General features: G+C 37.1%; 1 protein-coding gene across 1 annotated transcript; it reads left to right on the top strand.

The window, feature by feature from the left end:
- The first annotated feature begins 1,202 nt into the window (after window positions 1-1,202).
- Window positions 1,203-22,180, top strand: LOC135685835 (acetyl-CoA acetyltransferase, mitochondrial). The gene is made up of 14 exons (XM_089112698.1): window positions 1,203-1,304; window positions 3,116-3,169; window positions 3,549-3,666; window positions 4,133-4,228; window positions 5,199-5,299; window positions 6,802-6,894; window positions 11,836-11,886; window positions 12,983-13,084; window positions 14,696-14,747; window positions 16,858-17,064; window positions 17,386-17,450; window positions 18,599-18,688; window positions 19,108-19,175; window positions 20,615-22,180. Exons 1-14 carry the CDS (start codon window positions 1,203-1,205, stop codon window positions 20,733-20,735), a joined length of 1,320 nt encoding a protein of 439 aa, XP_088968824.1. The 3' UTR covers window positions 20,736-22,180.
- The last annotated feature ends 10 nt before the right edge of the window (window positions 22,181-22,190 follow it).

Genomic DNA, 22,190 nt, shown 5'->3' with positions numbered 1-22,190 from the left:
TGCAACTCGTAAAAGTTTTTTGGTGTCACTTTTAATTCAAATGGCTCTTTTGGTGATCATGTCAAAACAGTTAAAGAAAAGGCTCAGAAATCATATTACGCACTTTTATCGAAAAGTAGGGATTGGAATGGTTTTAATCCGAGGCTTTTTATGTTCTTGTTCGACAAATTGATCATTCCTATTATGAATTATTCGTGTGAGGTTTGGGGCCAAAAGGAGTGGCCAACTCTGGAAAATCCACACTTGCAAGCCTGCAAATATGCTTTTGGGGTCAAATCGACAACGACATCAGATGCAATTTTCGCGGAATCAGGCAGAATTTAATATATTAGCTATGAGGCATATTGCCATGATTAAATTTTACTTTAGATTAAGTAGTTTAAGTCCAGAACGCTGCGTAAAATTTGCTTTCCTTATGTTATCAGATGATGCTTTGACTGGTGTTAAAACTTGGGTTTCAGATACCAAGGAACAACTGATCACATTCTAAAACATTAATGTATCTGGTAGTGTACCTGCTATTAAACAAATCTAAAGTAATGCTTCACTACACCTCAAGCATCATGAAAAAAATTAATGGCCACATCATTAACGAAAAGAAGCTACGGACCTATGCGCTACTGAAAACCACTTTTACGTTTGAAAAGTATCTTGATATTATTCCAGATTTTTAAACAAGAAGCATGCTTTGCAGATTAAGACTTAGTTCTCAGAACCTGCATATTGAGACTGGCAGATATGGCAACAAGCCTACTCCCAAGGATGAAAGAATCTGCAGATATTGCGATTCGATCTCCATCCACGCTACTGAAGACAAATTTCATTTTATAATGGTTTGCCCCCTTTTCTCTGAAGAAAGGAATAAACTGTCGGTGAAAATTGAAGCGAGGTGTCCTTATATAAAACATCTTAGTCATGAGAACAAGTTTATTTGGATGATAAGTCAAGAAGATACTGACTTGTTTCAAATTCTTGCGATAACACCACTAAGGCGAGCATTTCAAAAGCATGAAATTTATCAGACCTTTTGAAAAAATATGTGCTGATCAGTTTGCTGTTGTACATTTAAGCTGTTATGATTTTTGTAGCCATTGAAAGTAATATTTTAGATGTAGCAATTTTAATTAACCATTTAAAATTACGACGTTTTGTTTCGTTGTAGTAGATTAAGGGCCATTTCGGCCTATACATCTATTATTATTATGATTATTTTATATATAAGCAACAACAACGTCAGGTCTCTTTCTCGTGAAGTTGTCAACATGGCGGCCGTCCTCTCGCACCAAGGAAAGTTACTGCAATCTGTATCCTTTCTTCAGTCGATTTTTTTCTAAAGGAATTACAGCGTATATAAAAGGAACTATAAAGAAACGTTTCAATTTTCTCATGAGAATTATTCTGATGTTTCCATACTAATTTTTAACAACATTGTACCAGATCAACCATCGAATTTGAATCCTTGCACAACTGATGACTGGCCTACGGGAAAGCATTAGCCTGAATGCAGATTTTACTGCTTTATCGTTTAGTTTAATCGCAGTGTTAAACTGAAGATTATCTCCCAGAAGAGTCTTATTACAAGCAAAACGAAGCTGTCGGGTCTGCACGCAGGCTAGGCAGGACAATAACGAACTAGCGTACCTTTTCGACGCTGATGATCTGTACCCGAATCCTATCAGCACGTGTGGTTTCATATGAGAGACCACAGCAGAGAGGTATAATAGTGCATTGATACTCCCTAAACAGGCGGTTGCATGCCAGAGACATGAACAAAAACAAGAAGTAAATAGATGTTTTAAAAATTGCAGAGTCCCATTTCAATCTCTGTGAGTTTGTTCTCGTGATTGGTTGCTTCTGTTTACAGGGCCAATGCCACAAATTTGAAAGTGAGGGAGGGCAATGCTGACAAAAGTGGGGACCAAGGCTTTTTTCACCTTCTATTGCATCTTTGAAATTATTTGCTTACCAAAAAATGGGGGGGGGGGGGCATTGCCCCCAGCCTTCCCAGTTGCGTGGGCTCTTGTTTATCAGAAAGCAACATAAATTTGAGGTACAATTGCTAGCATGCAAGAGGAATCTGGATATAAGTTATGACTTGTATGGTGTAGCATCCATTGAGTGTATTAAAGTGTAGGAATCATCTGGCTACAGTAGACTCTGATGTCTGCAAAGTTTTCCTTCAAAAGCACAGGCGTAGTATTGCTGCGATCATGAGCAAGATACTCAGACCGCCATACACAGTGAGCAAACTGCCATGAGTGACAAAATGTATCAAACTGGCTCGATATCTAGAAATTCGGCTGGTGAGGCAAACTTCACAGAAAACCACCACAAACATGAGGCAAATAGCTGAGTTAAATGTCACACATGCCATTTGGCTCAGCTAAAATCTCTTGTGTGCATTCAATGTTATGATGTTTCTAAATTCCAAAAAGGGCAAGATTTTTTATATCTTTATATATATATTATACCAATTTTAAAAGTGTGACACTTTTCTATGAGATCTTTCTTGTGCCAGAGGCTCTTCAATAAAAGTAATATGCGAAAAGTTGGTTGGATTATCTTCAGGTGCAAGCAGAAAGAGGGAAAAACTGTCAATTAGAATATGTATGAATAAAAGACATACAAAAATCTAGACCAGGTACACCAAAATTCTGTGATTTTTATGCTCTTTTGTGTACACCTGATGTACTTTTCAGTCTGGGTATTGTAGCTATGTCAAGAAATTTAATAACTGTTAGTGGAATATTTTTTGCTGACCTTTAGAAGAGCTTACAGTTCAAGTGTTTTTATAATTGTCACCGTGTTACAAAATCACTATAACAACTCCACAGATGTGAAAGTGAGCAACCCTGGCTGTCTATTGTTGGGCTTATAGAAAAGTAAATAGAACTGAGCAGTAATTGACTCTTTTCAGTGTTTTGTTGGGTTTTGGTTATTTCAAACTTTTCCTTTGATTGGTGAAAATGCTCTCATCCTTGAAAATATCAATTATCAAGCTTGGGACAATTTTCATTTGCAGGTTTGTCTTATCGTTTCTAAAACTATGTTATTAGAAGCTGAGTAGAAGAAAGTAATATAACATATTTTATTTGCCTTCCTTAATTATTTGAAGATACTTCCAAAAAGCAGCTTTCTGAGAGCGCTTTCATCACAAAGAAGAATCGATGTGAGTATTCTATGAAAATTATCTGTTTTTTTACTTTTTTATTTCCAAGCAGCATAAAACCAAGTACTTTTTTGTATCGCTTTATCCTGAAAGATGTTCACATTTCAATGCAAAGACATACAATTATACATATGCTGAAGTACTGTCCAAAAGTTGAATGTAAGTACCAACAGGTATATACAGATAATTTACGTAAAAGCGCAAATGATTAGCACACATAATTTGCTAAAGCATTATGATGTACACATGATGTTCTTTGATTTTCATTGTCAATGTTGAAATACTGAAAAAATATTTATTCAATTAATTCATTCAATGAGATGACTATAAACTTGACAAAGCTATGCACTAATGCAACTATGTTGGTGCATTTTTATAGGATGTTGTGATTGTAAGTGCCAAGAGAACTCCCATTGGGTCATTCAGAAGTGCCTTGGCAACAATTCCTGCTCCAAAACTGGGTTCAGTTGCAATTAAAGCTGCAATTGAAAATGCAGGTAAGTTATGAAATTGAAGCCCCCTAGTAAAGTTAGTTAATTTTTTATATTAATTGTGAGATCTTTAATCCAACATGGCTCAGCCTATGTGCTACTAGATAAACTTTACTAGTGCTGTAAACATCAATTTTTATGGCAAAAAGGTTCCCATGTCTTTAACAGAAAGTGTTACCTATTTCTCTAGCTGCTGCGCTTTTGTTTTTAACTTCCAAAGCATACTCTTTTTTAAATTTTTGCTATGTTCTTAATCCTTATTCCTGTCAAAAATGGAATGTCATATTCCATCTTAATATTTGCTATAATATCATTTGAAATATTATACAATAGAATGTCCAACGTAATCCATTAAGGTGGGAAGACCAATTGTTCAAATTAGCCAGTCATTGAGGGGACAGACTGCCTTTAAATATAAGGATAAACTTTGGCTTTAATACCCTTTCAATATTAAGTTGACTGATTTTTGTAGGATTACAACCAAGTGATGTTGGTGAAGTCTACATGGGTAATGTTCTATCGGCAATGTCTGGCCAGGCACCAGCACGGCAAGCTGCAATTGGTGCTGGTGAGTTTCCACACTGTCTTTCTTTCCACCTAGACATAAAGGATTTGTACACACTTCATTGCTAATAACTGACTACTAAATCTTTGAGAGTTTTTTCAAGCTTTTAGATGAAATATTAACCTTTGTGCATCAAGATACTGAAATTGGCTACAATGCACCTACTTTCTTTCTATTGCTACAACTCTTTCTAATTGCTCCTCAGCTTTCTCCTTATTATGCTAAAAAGTGTTTATTTTTTCAATCACCATTTCTTCTATCCAGTTTTCCTTGTTATCTTTTTCTTGTTTTCAACTAATAAATTTTCTCTCTGCATTGGCAGTGTACTCTTTCTCTCTTCATCTTTCTTGTATTTTTGCTTACCTTTCCATCCCCTGTATTTTTGTCCATTATGGCTTTCTTTGCAGATTTTCTTTTCACTATCCTAACTGTAGTTTCTTCTTTTTTAATATACTTTTTCATCTCTTTCTACCAGAATTCAGCATTTCTGCCCATCTAATGCCTTTTCTTTTTTTGTTCTTTCTCTTTTATCTCCTTTCTACTAATGTCCTTGCCTTTGCTGCATTTGTTCAATACATTATTATTTCAATTGACTAACCTTCGTTTTAACTTTTCAGTTTTCCTGAGCTCTTTTGCTTCCCAAACTGCTCATAACTCTGGCTTTCTATTTTTCTTTGCTCTATTCATTATCTTTTGCTATCTCTATATTAGCCATTAAACAAGAAGATAGCGATGTATCTAGATATGATATGATTTTTCAATTCTACTTTATCCAAAACCAAATATTACTAAACTCTGAGATTTTTAGCTTAGAGAAAGCAAGTTTCCAATTTGTCCTCTACATTCCTCATTTCACCTAAGAACTCGGCTTCCCATTTGTCTTAATCAATATTCTCATTCTTCTCCCCGTATTACTCTATTTAAAGCAAAACCTGTGCTTCCAATTTATCCCTATTAATTTCTCATTTAACAGGACTCCCAACGACAACTCCTTGCACAACGATAAACAAGGTCTGTGCCTCTGGCATGAAGGCGATAATGATGGCATCTCAAGCAATCGCAACAGGCTGCCAGGTTAGTAATGCCATTTTAAATACATGCATGAGAAGGGAGAATGATTTGATATTAATTTTGGGAATGATGATGGTAACAAGAGGGAGCATTTCAGAAGTAAAATAATGATTTCATATCAAGAAAATTTGTTGTATCAAGTTATTTTTTGTCGCCATTGTATGACGTTCAGCTTGTAGTACGGTATCAAAATTATTTCGGATGTTTGAACTGTCAAAGGCACAGATTTGATTGACAACATTTTTGAAAGCACGTTTTTGGGTATCATTCTTGTAAATGAAACATTTTAGTGCTTATTTTCATATAACCAAAAGTGAAGAAATTGCGAAAGGGGTTAACTCTGGTTTGATCTTCTTAGAGTCCATATCTTCTCTTAAATGGATATTTAATGATGCAAAAGCTAATTGCCTGCATAAATTAAGGACATGATGCCTTTGTAGACACATTTGGGAGCCTGGGGGGGGGGGGAGAGGGTAACTTAATAGGTTTGACATACGGGGACGTGTCATTATTTAGGGGTACCTTTTTTTTAAAAATGCGGGATTATGGGTATCAGTTTTTCAATTATGTGCGGAATTATGGGTACCATTTGAAGAAATATACAGAGTTATCGGTACCATTTTGGAAAACCAGTTAGCTAGGAACTTAGCAACATCATTAAGCGTGCAAAAATCATATTTTGACAACCATGGCTATAATGGAACTGAAGCTCTTAAAGAGACAGTTTCCGGAAATGCAAATAACATGGTGTGCAAGCAACCAGGATTACACAACATGAAAGGGCTGAAAGTGCCAATAACTATTTTAATGGAACATTTCTTGAAATTGTAGAGCCAAGCACCAACTTTGATGGGACTCGTAGATCCTAAAGGACAAGGACCACAATAAACCATTTGCATTAAGGGAATCCAATCATGTAAAAGGTTACAAGAGCAACTTTGATTTGATGCCTGTCAGGCATTAGCCAATAAGATAACAGAGACCTTGTTGATGCATGTCAGCACAGTTTTTGCACTTTTTTGGATTACATAATGAATTGAATTGCTATATTGTGAACACCTGACTTACACCAAAGGGTTCTCTAAACGCGCTTGGAATTGAGTGATTGATGTGTAATGTTAAAATTTTAGAACAAAGGACATATACAAAAGTTGTTTGAAGTTTTTGTTGTGTCTTGTAAATGTTCTGTGTCTTGCGGAATTATGGGTAGACTTCTACTCATTTTTGCGGAATTATGGGTCACATATTCCCAGAAATGTGCGGATTTATGGGTCTAAATTTTGAACCAAAAAGGCACGTCCCCGTCCAAAACTAGGCTTAGTTACTCCCCCCCCCCGAGTTGGTAGCACAAATTTTGGTTAGAGGCAGAAACAAATGATAAGTATTGAATCTGTGCATGTTCGCTTCTTCTTGAGGAGAATTGTTATAGCTAATTTTGTCTCAGGACCCTGACTGCATTTCCTATAGTTTCATGTAATTTCACTGACTGTTCTATTTGCATTCAGGATATCATGGTAGCTGGTGGCATGGAAAGTATGTCAAATGTGCCAAATTACGTCAGCAGAGAGACACCAGCGTATGGTGGATTTAGAGTCGAGGTTTGTCTAGTAACATTATATGCATGACGCATGAGGGGTCTTAACCTGCGTATTACAATGTCGTTTGAAGTTCCCTTGACCTTAGATCTAAGTTCAAAGAGATACTTTGGACGAAAATGGCCAAAAATAATTTTTTTCTACTTTCGAAAGTACTTTCGAGTCGAAAATATCCTTTGATGGCACAGCTTTCATCATGGGAATAGCATTTTGAAAATCATGATTATGGTTCTCAGAAAAGGAACGTCTAGCTGACAAGATTTCTGATGTACCGATTTCATTTAAGCCTTTTGAAGCGAAGTTAGCTACATCTATGTACCTGTGGTATTTTGGCGTGGATGCTGGCAAATTAGAGTTTAACGGTACGGCAAAACTATGAAATATTGCCATGTGACATTGGTGCACGGACGGAGAATATTATTTAATTTACTTCTGTGGTATGAATCTACACTGCACATTTAACTGTGCACCTTTTATGTTTTGAAGATGAGAATTTTTTGAAGAATATAAAAGCAGATTGTCACGAAAAAACCCATGTAGATCAAAATCCAAAGTAAGCTAACTTTTCAAAGGAAAATCACCAAAATAGAACTTTTGGATTCTTCTTTTAAAATATAAAATTTTGCAGTTTTTTCTTGAGTCTATCACTAAAATTTCTTATATACCAATGTGAAAATGGCTTTGAAAAAAGCAAACATTTTACAACATACTACTACCAAGTTACATAAGTTACATAAAGGCGCAGATCAAAAGTCATGTGGGTGGAGTGGTGCGTTTGATTGGTTCATTGCTTGTTCAGTCAGCAATGACGCATAATTGAAGATTCCTTGCTTGGTTGCGTTTAATTACTGGAAATTTACTTAAAGCTTACACTTTATTGCTCAAATCGAAATTGAGTTGGTTGTCTAGGAGAAAATAATGTCGCAAAATATTTGGCTTTAAAGTGCCACTGAATTGAAAAAAAAGAAATTTTTTTTATTGTTGATTCTGGTAGACTAATCATCGCTGATTTCGAAAAAAAGTTTGGTTTTTTAATTTGGAGCCCACAAATAGGGGTTTCTGGGGTTCTTTTGCGAGTAGGTCGTGCGAAAAGAGGCTGGGGCGAGTGACGCATTCAGATTTATATAGTCAATTCAGCCATAGTGAAGGCTGTAAGAAGATAAAAAGTTACAAATTGTGTAAAACATGATACAAGCATGAAACCTGATAGAGATAGGCAGTTTGATACGCTGAAAAAGATGGGGTGTGAATAGACGCTGAAAAATATCCCCTTGTGCTATTTATAGAGTGGGGTACTAGGTTCCAAACCTCTAAGCAGTAATTGACATAATTTAGCCATTAGATCGCGAAACCAGCATGGAACGTGGTTGTAGTAGGCAGTTTGATACGCTGAAAAAGATAGGATACGAATTGACCCTGAAAAATCCCCCTTGTGCTATTTATAGAGTGGGGTACTAGGTTCCAAACCTCTAAGCAGTAATTGACATAATTTAGCCATTAGATCGCGATACCAGCATGGAATTTGGTAGTAAAAGACAGTTTGATAAGCCGAAAAAGATAGGATATGAATTGACCCTGAAAAATCCCCCTTGTGCTATTTATAGACTGGGATACCAGGTCCTAGACCTCTAAGCAGTAATTGACATAATTTAGCCATTAGATCGCGATACCAGCTTGGAACTTGGTAGTAAAAGGCAGTTTGATACGCCAAAAAAGATAGGAAGCGAATAGACGCTGAAAAATACCACTTATGCTATTTATATACTGGGGTACCAGGTCCCAGACCTCTAAGGAGTGATTGTCATAATTTAACTTTTAGATCGCGACATCAGTATGGAACTTTGTAGAGATGAGCAGTTTGATACGCTGAAAAGGATAGGATGCGAATAGACGCCAGCATTAGATTGTGATACCAGCATGAAACTTGAAAGAGATAGGCAGTTTGATACGCCAAAAAGATGGGGTATGAATAGAAGCTTAAAAATATCCCACCGTGCTACTTATGGACTTTTAATCAATTCCATTTAAAATGAACTTCTTTACTTTTTGAGGTCCCCTGACCACGAGGTTCTGGGGCAACTTATCCCATCTTGACGGCCCTGGCAATAACTGATGCTTTGACAGTGGAAAGTGGGAAAAGCGCCGAGAAATGTACAATTTGTGTGGTTCTATAATAGATCAACTTTTTCCCTTGATCAGTTTGCTCACTTTTATTCATAATTAGTTAAGCTGTTCGTAAAAGCATTCTTATTCGACACGCTCAATAATTCACAAAAGGTAAATGATCGGCATGAAGTCTTGGTAAAAACTGCACGCAAAAAGTTTGCTTATTTTGTATGGGCTCGAAATTTTTGCAAGAAAATACCTTGCACATGTCTTGTAGTTAGATAGCTAGTGATATTTAATGCACAAGTATCGCACTATTTCCATCCACTTCACGTTTATTTTGGTTTTTTATCGCACTCGAAATACAGTCTTCAGTACTGAAGCCCGCATCACTTCCGCGACTTATAAACGTTAATGCGTCACACATTCCTGAAATTCCTCACAGACCGCGCACAAATTTTCGCACAAAAAGTCTTGAAAATCGCAACTTTGAAGCGTTGTAGCTTCAAAACACTTCACAATTCCGAAAGCGAACTTCAGCATCGGATTCAGGAGCACCGACTTGACTTAGAACATCAATAAAAAAAATTTTGATTTTGTCAGTTCAGTGGCACTTTAAGGTTACTGAAGTATTTGACCAATAAAGGTGTTTTTTAGAGGGCCCTAAGCGGTGTTTTAATGTTGTTTATCGTAATGCTAAGATAGCAATCATTAAATCTAATATTCTCAAAGTTTTTTGCCCTTATTCAATTTATTTTATCGTCGAGTGCAATGGTTGAATGCAGTTAAAGACGAACTTAAATAGGATTAATATGAAACGAATCACAGACTGTCTCGGCTTGATATCTTCGTAATTTTCTCAGTAATTATCCATAATTAGCATCATTCCAGACTTCAAGCCTCCAACAGAGGAGGCTCAGCTTCTGTTGTGCATTTTGATTATGCAAAATCAGTCTTATGTAATGTCCGCCAATAGCATTGGTACGATACGCTATATCTGGTCGCAAGTCTTCATTGACCAGCACTGATCCCTGTTCAAAACCCAAATATTTTCCAATAGACTCCAGTCAAGCACCTATCATCATCAGGTACCATCTTCTATCAGAAGGTTGGCTACCATGACCCTCCAACTATCCCAAAATCTGAGTTTTGGTTTGTTGTCATGGTCATAGATAAAACTAAGGGGCTAATAGTCGAGATGGGCTCCCAGAACCACCTCTACAATGTTTTTAAAGGGACACCATCCCTCTTTCCAGGAGTTCTTCCGCCCGAAGCCGTTGACCCCTGGAGTCGTAGCTCATCCGCCCTGAAGCAGTGGCATGCTTCGACAGGCATCTATGTCAGTCATTAAACCTTTCAACAAAGTTCTGCTACTCAGACTATAAGCTCTTTATTTTCAAAAAATATATTCAAGGATGTGGCAATGACTTTTGGCAGGGAAAGTAGCAAATCCTGGACACTCAAAATGTTCAGTTCATCTCGCAACTCTCCATACTGTCCTGTGTTTATGCAAACAGATTTCCAGGAGCATTATTCGTACACCTCGTTGCTTTTTGTGTTATCTTTGTAGATCTGTCCTGTTCTATACGTGTTGTGCATAGGTACATCAATAAATGATTAAATCTGGATTTTCCTCATAGGCGGGTGAAATGCGTACCGTTGTAAATACCCCTGTTTTTCGTGACTAAGCATTTGACTCAATGACGACTGCTACTCGTGTTTAACATTGCTTCTATCTATGTCAAGTAATATGTACAACTCCAGTGTATTCCATTAACAGTCATTGCGAATGTTGTTTGACAAGCTGTGACTATAAACGGAGCTTAATTATGCGTTTTTAAATAAATGGGCTAAAGTTTTATATGGCTGAAGTGGAATCATCTGTATAAAGAAACAGGCAAAAGAATCACCCGTTGGTCTAACATACTGTCTGGGCAAATTGATATGATTAACTGTAATGACGCTGATGTTTACGGTCATCGGTTGCTGTAGTTTATGTAGACTGCGAAGGAGAACTGACCAGACTTTATCTACTCGCATAATCTCACATACACCGTAGATCTCATATGGCTATCTTTTTCAGTATCTACACTAACAAAGGCATTCGATTGCTATGTTTACCAGTTCTGTTAACTTTTCAAGTTAGCGCTAATAAGCATTTTTGAGTCCCCTCAAAGCAACCTTTAGTTAGCGTTTGCTGTCCGGTTTTCGAATAATACTGAGAATGTAGATTCCTCTAAATTTACGAGAGGATTACCTGCTCCCTCTTCCTTTTTATCGCGTAAAGCTGTCTTCTTAGCTCATTGTCTCCTTGCAAGCTTGAAGGCATTTGACATGCATAAGTACAGCGAATCCAAAAATAATTTAGGCCAAATTGATCAGAGCACGCGCACAAGAATGGAATTGGAAACTGCTCACGTGAAACCACGGCGCGCTGCTGTAGGATTTCACCCATTTGCAGAAAGACGGAAAATGTTCACGTGTTTTTCTCTGTGCGAAATTTGATTGGTCAACCGCTCGTGGTCGAGTGGCTGTAAGCCACTTTTACCTGTGTCGAATGCCTTTAATTATCTAGAATTTTTCTTCTTGTTGTATCATTGGATCTTTCCTGTTTCATCTTTTCTTCCTTACAGAAGCATTTTAAACATATCAGCTGACTTCAACCGATATATAGTTATAAGTCAGTTATAATTCTTTCATCCAAAACCATTCAAAACACGCTTTCCTAAAACTCTTAGATAGCCCTAGATCGTTTTTTGATAGTGATAATTCAGAACACGCTATGTCTTTAGTATTTATCTTTCTTGCTTGCTTTAGAAATTATCTGTCTAATTTCAGGACGGCATCCTCTATGATGGCCTCACTGATGTATACAACAAATTTCATATGGTAAGATATAACCAGATTCCTGGCAGTTTATTCACTGTAGCAAAGGGCATTTTGTATTACAGGTAATTTATTTCAGCAATGCAATTCTGGTCCACGCCACAACGAAAAAGGGACACGCTGTTAACTGGCTCCCCTGCAGATGTGACATAAAAAACACATACAATTTTCGAAAATAAAGAACAACCAACATTCAATTAAAACAATAATGAATGAAAATTGCGAAGAGAAATATACAGATTCGAGAAACGAGAATAAAAACGGAAGGAGTTCATTGCTGTGAACTCATCAGACAAGTGTCGCTAGCAAAATTTCTTAGACCGTTCTTTGGAGGATTTGTTACGTCGCTAATCATTCTTTTCTTGACTAAATTTAAATCTGATCTTGAATCCATACTTGTTTGATCTTACCCAGGTAAATCCGTGTTCATTTTTAACCGAGTTTATACAATCAAATTTATCTAATTCAAATTTTCGAATCGATTTTTGTTTCATATTTGAGTCAAGCGTCTTCATGACTAGATATATCGAGTCAGATTACATGTAATTTCGTGATTTCAAAGCATTGCAATGCAAATAATGACGTAGGCGCTTGATCAAAAGAAAATTCACTCTGTTCGATAAATCGAAACAAATTGAACTGCTTTAACTTTTGAAAAGGCAGCATCAAAAATTTGACCATGGTGCTAGTGTTTCGATTTTGGCGATAAAATGGTCAGACCTGGCCTTGTAAACGAGGCTTTTTACGTCTAGCTTTATAGTAGCGTTCGCTCATACTAATGCAGAAAGAATGCTGGGATTATTTTGCCCTCGACACCGCCGAAAGGCAACAGCTTTTTCTCCTCTTGGCCTTCTTTTCCATTGCTTTTCAGGCTTCTGTCCTTTTCTTGCCTCTCGCTCTCTCAAAGGCTTTTTATCCCTAGAACTGCTTTTTTAGGCCCTAGTTAAGATTGGAACGAGGCAGCTTTAATCTAAAGCTTCTTTTCCTCATCAAATGTTTATAAATTTTCATGTCCCCACAGTTTTGAATGGTAATGGTTTTGCTAATGTTATCTTTGTTGCTGATTTTCAATGTTTATAAGAATTTCATCATATTCCAGGGTGTTTGCGGAGAGAATACAGCATCGATGAAGGGGATATCAAGAGAGCAACAAGACGAATATGCAATTAGTTCATATACTAGAAGTGCTAATGCATGGAAGGTAAAAATTTTTCCATATGACGTATACAGACTCCTATTTCTTTTTCCATAAAAGCCCCGTTTGCACGATTGTTGTGAAGGAGCAAAACGCGGTTAATCCTTCACTCGTTCCTAGACCTCGAAGTTGCATTAGTCAGTTATTCACGCCACGGTGTAAAGAGAAAGTGTTCACGTTGGATCGTGTTAATTGTAAATAGTTTATTATGTTCCTGTTGATGTTATGAAATGTTTGAAAACCCAAATGGTGTTTACTTCAAAATGTCCTGACCTAAATCTCTTAAACATATGGCGCCCCACGTGGGACCTATGACCTCCCTATGAAAATTACTTTTTCACTGGTCTGGCATATTGTGCTCGATGCCATGAAGACAGAGCTGTACGCGTTGCCTGATGATCGCATTCAGTATGAATCTCAGAGCTGCAACTTTGAACCTTACTGTTCAATTCATTAGAGCGGTACCGTTTTCGAATCGAGTGTACGTCAGCAGGAATACCTCAAAACATCTGAAACTTCTAAAAATGGATGATCACTTTTTGTAGGTTTCCACTCAAATAACCTTATCGTATATCTTAAAATGACAGCTGTCTAGCAACAAACTTTCACATTGCTAATTCGTATTCAAAAATCAAATAAAACATATAATGTTGTTTTTTGATGTCACATTAGACGGGTAAGAAGACGGTCTGATTTTTTTTATGTTCATAGAAATTTACAATACACTACTACAAACTACGGTACAATGACGATATCACAGGGGGTATGCATCTTCATAACAACCCTGTGGCCATTCAGAATTATCTCAAAGTCTGTTCTTTAATTACAAGGAATAGATAAAATTGTTTTTTATTATTGAATACTTTTCCTTGTGTTTATTTTATTCTTATTCAAGACATTTCGACGAGAATAACTTTGTAGTGTGAATGTAGGCCACAGTGTTTCAAAATTTTGACATTTTCTGTTGGTGGTGTGCCTCCTGATTATTTCAATGGAAAAGTGTGCTGTGATCAAGTGATCAAAAAGTGATTGAAAAACATTGCTCTATTGTAGAACTATGATAGTATCTGCATTCATCGGTTTCTCTATTTCAACGGAATGCCAGTGCAGTATGACATCGTACTAGTTTCATTTGAATACTGTATGGTGTAAGCGGGGTTTTCCTTTCACCGATTCATACAATTGCATTACATTTGACCTGACTTATGTCACTTTTGTCATGGATTCCTTCTCTGAAAGGACACACCCGCAGGAGCCACGATAACAGAATATGACATCTTTGATTGTCGAGAATTTATTGCTCGTATCAAACCTACCAAAGATCCGCTAGATTTTTATTAATACATGTTGATTAGATTTCTGAAAGTCAATTTACTAATTTTTAGGAACCACGTGTCGATAAAATCAGTTAAGTTTTGTCTCTTGATATTGGATTAACGATAATATTAATCTGGTAAATAGGAATTTCTATAGGTGTTTTTTCCAAGTGTGGTAGTTCTTATCTTCAACAGTCTTGCTCGACCGTTGGTATGTTTGTAGGTTTCTACTAGTCCTTTTTTATGCACATCTTCCTTGTTTTATTTTCCCAATAATTAGGTTCGTTATTTTTTTTTGTAGAATGGCCGTATCGCCGATGAAATAGTTCCAGTCAGCGTGCCACAAAAGAAGGGTACGTTCTACTGTTTCCTATCTTTACTTAAAATGCTATTAAGAATCAAAACCAAACTGGTACTGTAGTACTTATAGGTTAGAACATAACAGATGACTAACTGATCGCTTGACTGCAGCGCTAGTGTTTATGGCTTCCGTCCCAAGTTCATCCAATGATTCGGACACTTGCCATCCCAATTGGAACTTCTTGGATTTAAGCCGAATCTCCACTGAAAGCCGATTTCCATTTGATATTTTTTGTGCGCGCGGGCGTAGCGCCCAAATCTGAGCGTGCGTAGTTAAAATCAAGTGGTCTAGATTTTGCGTCCGCTGTGAGCGCCAGAAAGTTGATAGGGTCGCAACTTTTTTGTGCGCTCGGCCACTTGACATCAGAACTTTACTACGCATGCTCAGATTTGGGCGCTACGCCCGCACGCACAAAAAATGTAAAATGGAAATCGGCCTTGACACTCGTTTTTGTAGCATTCGCTGAAGCGTTCACACAAAATTCTGCTCATGCCATCTCCACTGATTTCGATGAAATTTAAGCGCGCGCGAGATTCTTAGAACAAAGATGTTGTTTAGGGCTCTCTTTTACGATTTTTGTTTATGAGAAAACAAGATATTCAGTAATATCTACATTGAAGGGGAAATCAAGCTTTTAAAAAGCACGCAAAGTTTTGGTGCGCGAATTACCTAAAGACGAACGCTGCAAAAAGCGTCAGTGGAGATTGGCCTATAAGTTGGCGTTGTCAATTTTTATCTCCATACTAGCCAAAATGGACCTTATGAAGGTAAAAATTCCAGATTTGAATTCAAAAAAGTCTGTGCAGAAATCTCATATTGTTGTAGAGGCCCCGACTTTCGCAGTTTTCAAAAATGGCTTTTCCTTTGACCATTTCACTGGGATTTCACTGCAACATCAAATTTCAAACAAATCTTTAGAAATATCTAAATATTCAAATTGTAGTTCCTTGCGACCTGACGGTCCAAACGACCGTCAGGTCAATATGGCGATATTGAATCCGAGGTTCGTTTTTGAAAATGGTCATCAAGTAGCAAGATGCAAATTCGATAACGTCAACCCTATTCCAACAATACTGGGAAAGCTTTGGAAAAGAAACTTGTATTGTAGACATCAGTTTTTCCCGATCCTGCCTTTCACACTATGATGAACATTGCATGAAATTAGCTTTGAAATTAGCTTAAATTACCTCAAGCCAGAGTCACGAATACATTACGGTCGCACGGTCACTGACCGGAGGAAGGTCCATGAAAAACAATAGAAGCTCATATGCCACACCCAAGTCGCGCCCACTTTCTATTGTTTTATAAGCAAGGTTTGCCTTCTGGGGTGTTTTTGTCTGGAGGAAGGTTAACAACTTTTCTGGACTCTGCCTCAAGCTGTATAAATTTTACTCAAAAAAACAATGAAAAAGGCATGGTTTGGGTGTGGTGCTTTTGCTCCGTTTCACTGGCATGACTGCAATGTTTCCGGGAATTTGATGGGATCTACAACTCTCCTACCTATTTCAGGCATTGTAGTCACTTAAGAATAGAAAGAATAATTTAGAGTCAATGGTCTGTCCAAAAATGTTGTTCTTTTCTTATCAATGAAATTGTGGCCATTGGGCTCCAAGCAAAGGTGTGTTCAAAAATAATTGTTTCTATAAGCATTGGTGTCTTCTGTGGGTTAGGTAGCAAGTATCAGTCAGGTTATCTGCTGCTTATCAGATTAACTGCTGAATCACCTCTTTTCCCTGTCTAAAACCGGCATTCTGTATCTAACTTTAATTTTCAGTATATTGTCTTCCTGAACCAACTAGCTACCATGCAAAAATTCTCATCCATTTTCATAGCAGTTGGATTTTATCAGTAAAAATATTTTTAGTGCTTTTCTTCTTTATTTGGCTTTTGTTTTGACTTTTTTTCTTCTGGCAGCTGGACATAATTCTTTATTTCGGGGAACGTTTCCAAATCGCCATCTGATAAATTTATATACAATTTTAATCTCTGTGTTATTTGAAAGAAGAAATGTCAACCCAACTTTTGCCTGTTTTAATCACAAACAATGTTTTTCTGATTTACGGCTTATTATGTTTACAGTCTGTGATCTTGTTTTTTTTCAGGTAAACCAGACACGATTTTTGCTGAGGATGAAGAGTACAAAAAAGCGAATTTTGATAAATTTTCTGGCCTAAGAGCTGTCTTCAAGAAGGATGGTACAATAACGGCCGCCAACGCAAGCACGCTGAACGATGGAGCTGCGGCTCTTGTTTTGATGGCAGCCGAAACTGCTTCCCAAATGAACTTGAAGCCTCTTGCAAAAGTTGTTGGTACATCACTATTTGCTGCATACATAATTCTCTCTCTCTCTCTCTCTCTCTCTCTCTCTCTCTCTCTCTCTCTCTCTCTCTCTCTCTCTCTCTCTCTCTCTCTCTCTCTCTCTCTCTCTCTCTCTCTGAATTTCACACCTAATTTGTCTCTCTGAGTCTCCATTTGTTCTTTGTTCTTCTGGAGTAAGCTCAAATGTGACGCATCATTTAAAAGTCTGTTTAAATGGGAGCAGTTGGGTCATTATAAGCTTATATATTATAATTATGATAATAATTTTCTATTTTTTGACTTTGTCACACTTATCTTTTTGTCTCTTTTAGCAATCGGAGACGCAGCCATGGATCCTATCGATTTTCCAATTGCACCGACAGATGCCATGATAAAGGTGCTTTGCTTTCCAAGATTTTAAAAGCAATGATTTATTATACCGTTAGATTTTAAATTTTTTCTGAAGATTGAGAAAAGTTACTATGTCTATAATATCTTTGTATTTTAAAGAATGATTATTTCTAAATGAACTTTTGTTTATACTAGTAATCGATAATAAACATTCTACCTCTTGAAGTTAAAGTCATGGATAAATGCTTAGATTAAATAGCATCTCAATCCATTTTAATTTTTTTATTTCATTTATTTGACGCAATTGTCCCATCACAAGACTGATTTTCAGAGGGCAGTGGAATATTATTTTTCGAATTGCTGTAAAATCGCTTAAATATTGCAGTGTATGAATGTGAAGAGCAAATATACTAATCACTAGTTTCAAAATACCAATAAAATCACATTTATTAAATATACAATAAACAAGATAATCTCTGTTAGAAATTTGAAAGCAATGAAAGTGTGTTTAAATGGTTATATTCCCTTTTTTATTTCACATTATGAATGAGGTTTAAAAGTGACATAGCAGAGGCGGATCCAGACTACAGCAACCTATACAGAAGCATAAGTCAGATTTTTACAACAACAAAATAAAGTAGAAACTATCAAAATGTTTAATCAATAGTTTCTTTGGCAAAATCTTTAGCAACGTCCGTCCTAGATCTGCCTCCCATTGATACCAACAACCTGCAGAAGACAGGGCATATATTTTGCTGACTACCTTTCAGCCTCTGCACAGAATAGTCGAGAGGAAATTCCAGGCATATATCTGGTCCGTATTTTCTGAGTTCAGAAACTTGTTTGTCTCTCGAGAGCTAATCACCACTTGTTTGACCTATGCAAACGTCTTTTGAGCCAATCAGAGTGTGTTTCATCTCTGCAATCTTTGGCGCGAGCATAGGTCTGATTTGATTTATTGAATCCTACCGGGGTCGGGCAGCTCGGATGTTCTGTCTTTCGCTGGTAAATATAGGCTTCTCTTTGCGAGTCGTTTCCTTAGAATCCTTAGAATTTGGGCGTTTCTAACACAAAACTTTCTAACTAACTTGGGCGTTTCTAACTTAGGAATTGCAAGAAAACAAACTTTTCGTTTCTGATGCAGCGATTGTCAACAATACCCCTGGAGCTGATGGAATTTGGATTTCGTTTCAGGTTTTGAAGCTTGCTGGCCTACGGGCAGATGAAATGGATATGATTGAAATTAATGAGGCTTTCAGTGTAGTCGTTTTAGCAAATATAATGGTGAGTTCTCATTTAAATACATATAAGTTTCCACCAAATCCTATTTTTTTTCAACTAAACCGAAAAAGTTGCTTCAAATCGTTAATTCTGATGAAGATTTTGCAACTTCAAATTAAAGATCTATCGTTGTTGTTCCTGTTTAGGCACAAATATTGGTCGCAAGTCTCTTGACCATTGAATAAGTTTCACCCAAACTTTTTTCTGTTTATTAATTTGGAGTATTGGTCTTGTTGTATTGACGACGTTTTGAGCGCAGTACAGTATTAAGATTTGAATTCCAGTTGGATTTCTGCGCAGAAATTAAATTTTTGCCCTATTATTCAATTTCCACGCGGGAACGGACTTTTCTAGTTTACTGCTCGATTTCCCGCGCGGGAGTTACTATGTGCAGGATTTTATATACTGAATTTTTTTAATAGAATCTCAACTTGGACCCCGCGAAAGTTAATATGGATGGTGGGGCAGTCTCACTAGGCCATCCTATCGGGTAAGTTGATAATTAATTTTTTTTTGTTATCAATTTATCAGTTTATCAATACGTCTTTACAAGTGTTTATGATGCTTTTCATATTTCTTTAAATCTTTCAACCTATTTTGACATCATCATCCCAAAGCGTTTTATCTTCTCCATAACTGTTAAGGTAAAATCTTGATAACCTTCCGTTTCGATTCTGAATCAGATGTTTTGATCTCTCGATGTTCGGCAGTCTTAGAATTTATGCGAGAATGTTTTTATGTATGTAATTTAAAATTCGCTGCAATAAAAGCAATAAAATTTGAAAGTCCCAAACATAGAAGAAGGGGCGAAAGGTAATCGTGTTTCCAACATCAATGGCACTTAAAATCGCGCGTCGATTTCAACAACAGGAAAGGGAAGAAAGTTTTGCGAGTGGTTGTTGTACAAGAATATAAAAGAGGCCGAGACAATATCTCTTGGCGGAGCATTTACTACGCCTTTCATTTCTGGACATCATTTTCACCGCGTAGTTTTTTACCACGTTGTTTTTTGCCACGTCTGTTATCTTTACCGTATTATTTGCCGATTTAGTTCACCAAGTGGACCAGTTATTTCCTTCCTACGCAGCTACAGAGTTTTGGTTTTGGTCCAAGGTCTAGCAAAGGACCACCTTCTCACTGTGACTTGATTGTATAACAGCTTTCTTGGCGATTTGATTCTCAACGTGCTTTTGGATCAGCAGAAATTGATATTTCTTTCACTAGTCCTTCGTTATCAGCGTGATCAGTGAAGCTTCGTTGGATTTTTGCTGTTGTTGTTCACACTGACCGTTTGCAAACGAAACCTGTTTTCAATATCAATACGAGGCAACTTCATATGATCAGTCTCAGTTCCATTAATAACAACGCAGTACTAATATCATGAGGCATCGTATTTGGGTATACAATGTCCTTTTCATGACGCCATTCCGTTAAACAATGCCATGGAAAGCTTTTTCAGCTACCAATATAAATGCGGCTCAGGTTTGCTGAAAATAATGAAACTTGTTAAAAACATTGGCTCCTGAACCGGGACAGCTAATTTAAGAAAAAAGAAAAATGTGCTGTACCTTGCAATAAACATTGCCGATTTAGTACAGTGTATAGAACCGCATTGCCATTACAAATTTACATGCTAAACATCCCTTATTATTGACATCTTATTTGCTCTAAAACAAGGTTTTCGGAAGACTAGAGCATTTGTTAGCAATGAAATCTTAGAAAAAGCTAAGAAAATTTTTAGGTTCAAAACACATAGGCTGAACTAGATTTCTTTGTTTCTCATAAAAATGGAACGGGTAGTGCTGATCACCATTTCAGTCTGTTTTCAACCCTTTCTCGGAAGCGCTTTATCCGTGGCGCTAGCATCTTTTATTGATCATTATGTTCTTCTCGTGTCTTCCTAATTTAATCTGAAGTTATTTTGCAAAGGATGTCGGGAGCTCGAATCATTGGTCACATGGTACATCAGCTAGAGAGCGGAAAATATGGATTAGCAAGCATTTGCAACGGGGGCGGAGGAGCATCTGCGATGATTATCCAGAAATTGTAGTCCTAATTATTTTAGTCAGACGAATGGCTTGCGGGGTGAAATGTGAGTTTTCTGTTTGGTAGAGTTATTTATTGAAGTTGCTAAGAAACACAGAGATGAAGTCAAACATGTTTGATATGTGTGAAAACTCTTTGATCCAACAAAGAACATTTTTGTGCAAGAATTACTGGTAATTAATCTAACGGCTTCGTTTTTGTAATTTGTGGTCCATTTGATTGTTACTCTTGAATTGCATACATTCTTTCAAATCCAACCCTTCCTGAAGATATAGGATTTTGTTTCAACAATTAAGGCCTATCAAAAGATACATTTTCATTCACAGGTGTATAAGGGAAGGGGGCTAGGGGTGATGCAGCCCCTTCGATTCGTCAAAATTTACAGACAATGAGACAAAAGGATACCCCGTACCTTCACTTCTTTGTCGCTCGTATTCATATATACTCAATGATAGCCCTAACGAAAGAATAGTGGAGCAGTTGTTGCCATCATAGATTTTCTTTTTGCCTGTCCTTTCTGTTAAACGATTAGCCATTACTTTTATAGTAATAAGTTTTAAGAACATGTATTTGTCTCTTGAAGTTTTACTGTTGTTGTCACTGTATCACCAAGCAAGCTGAAAATTGTTGCTTCTCTGTCGTAAATTAACCCATTTTGTGAAAGAATCATGCATAGGCATCTCATGAAATTCATATTGTGTTCTGTCGTCCGTGATTGTGAGTGTCCTGTTTCTCTTACGGAATGCGGTATTAGTATTGTGACGTGGGCAGGACATAGATCTTTACCATGAGAGAGACCTGTCTTCGAACAAAATTGTAATATATATATATGTAATTCTGTATGCTCAAGAACCTCTTTCCCTGCCACGTGCTCCTAACTCTAATTGATACTGCCGATGAGAAGGCGTAATGTGAAGAGATGCTGGAAATGCCAAATATGGTGAAGGCTTCTCACCATGTGTCCTTGAGCCCTGGACCCAAATAGATATTTTCTGTATCCTTCACAATAACAACTGTCGAGTCTCTAGCACAATCAATCTCTCTTTGGTAGCGGGTGCTTCAGCTAGGCGCATATTACAAACCCATTGAAAAATTCTTAGTGCTTTCAAGACATGAAGACCCCAACCAGAGCCCAGCGTTCGATCATCTACCAGCTAATGAACTAAACTTAAGAAAGCTTCCGGGTGAGAAACGGATGATTCTTGGTCCATGCGGAAATCGTAATTGTGAGGTTCCTCTGTATTTGTGCAGTGGAGAAAAAGGAACCTGTCATTTCTTCATCCATGGTTGACATTCCCACTCCTGGTACATGAGGACATCTAGCACTATATAGTATCATCTATGAAAATTGAAACATTCTTAGGGCTGCGTTTTTTGAGCTTTTTATCGTATGTATATACCTGAGTCGAGCTTTTTACCACACAGCTGATGAGACTACGCACAGATTTATATCAAGATG

The sequence above is a fragment of the Rhopilema esculentum genome, chromosome 15 (assembly GCF_057945365.1).
Source record: "Rhopilema esculentum isolate cy_ngs chromosome 15, ASM5794536v1, whole genome shotgun sequence".
Classification (NCBI taxonomy): Eukaryota; Metazoa; Cnidaria; class Scyphozoa; order Rhizostomeae; family Rhizostomatidae; genus Rhopilema; species Rhopilema esculentum.
The sequence above is the reverse complement of the archived record's forward strand: the minus strand, read 5'-3'. Positions and strand labels throughout refer to the sequence as shown.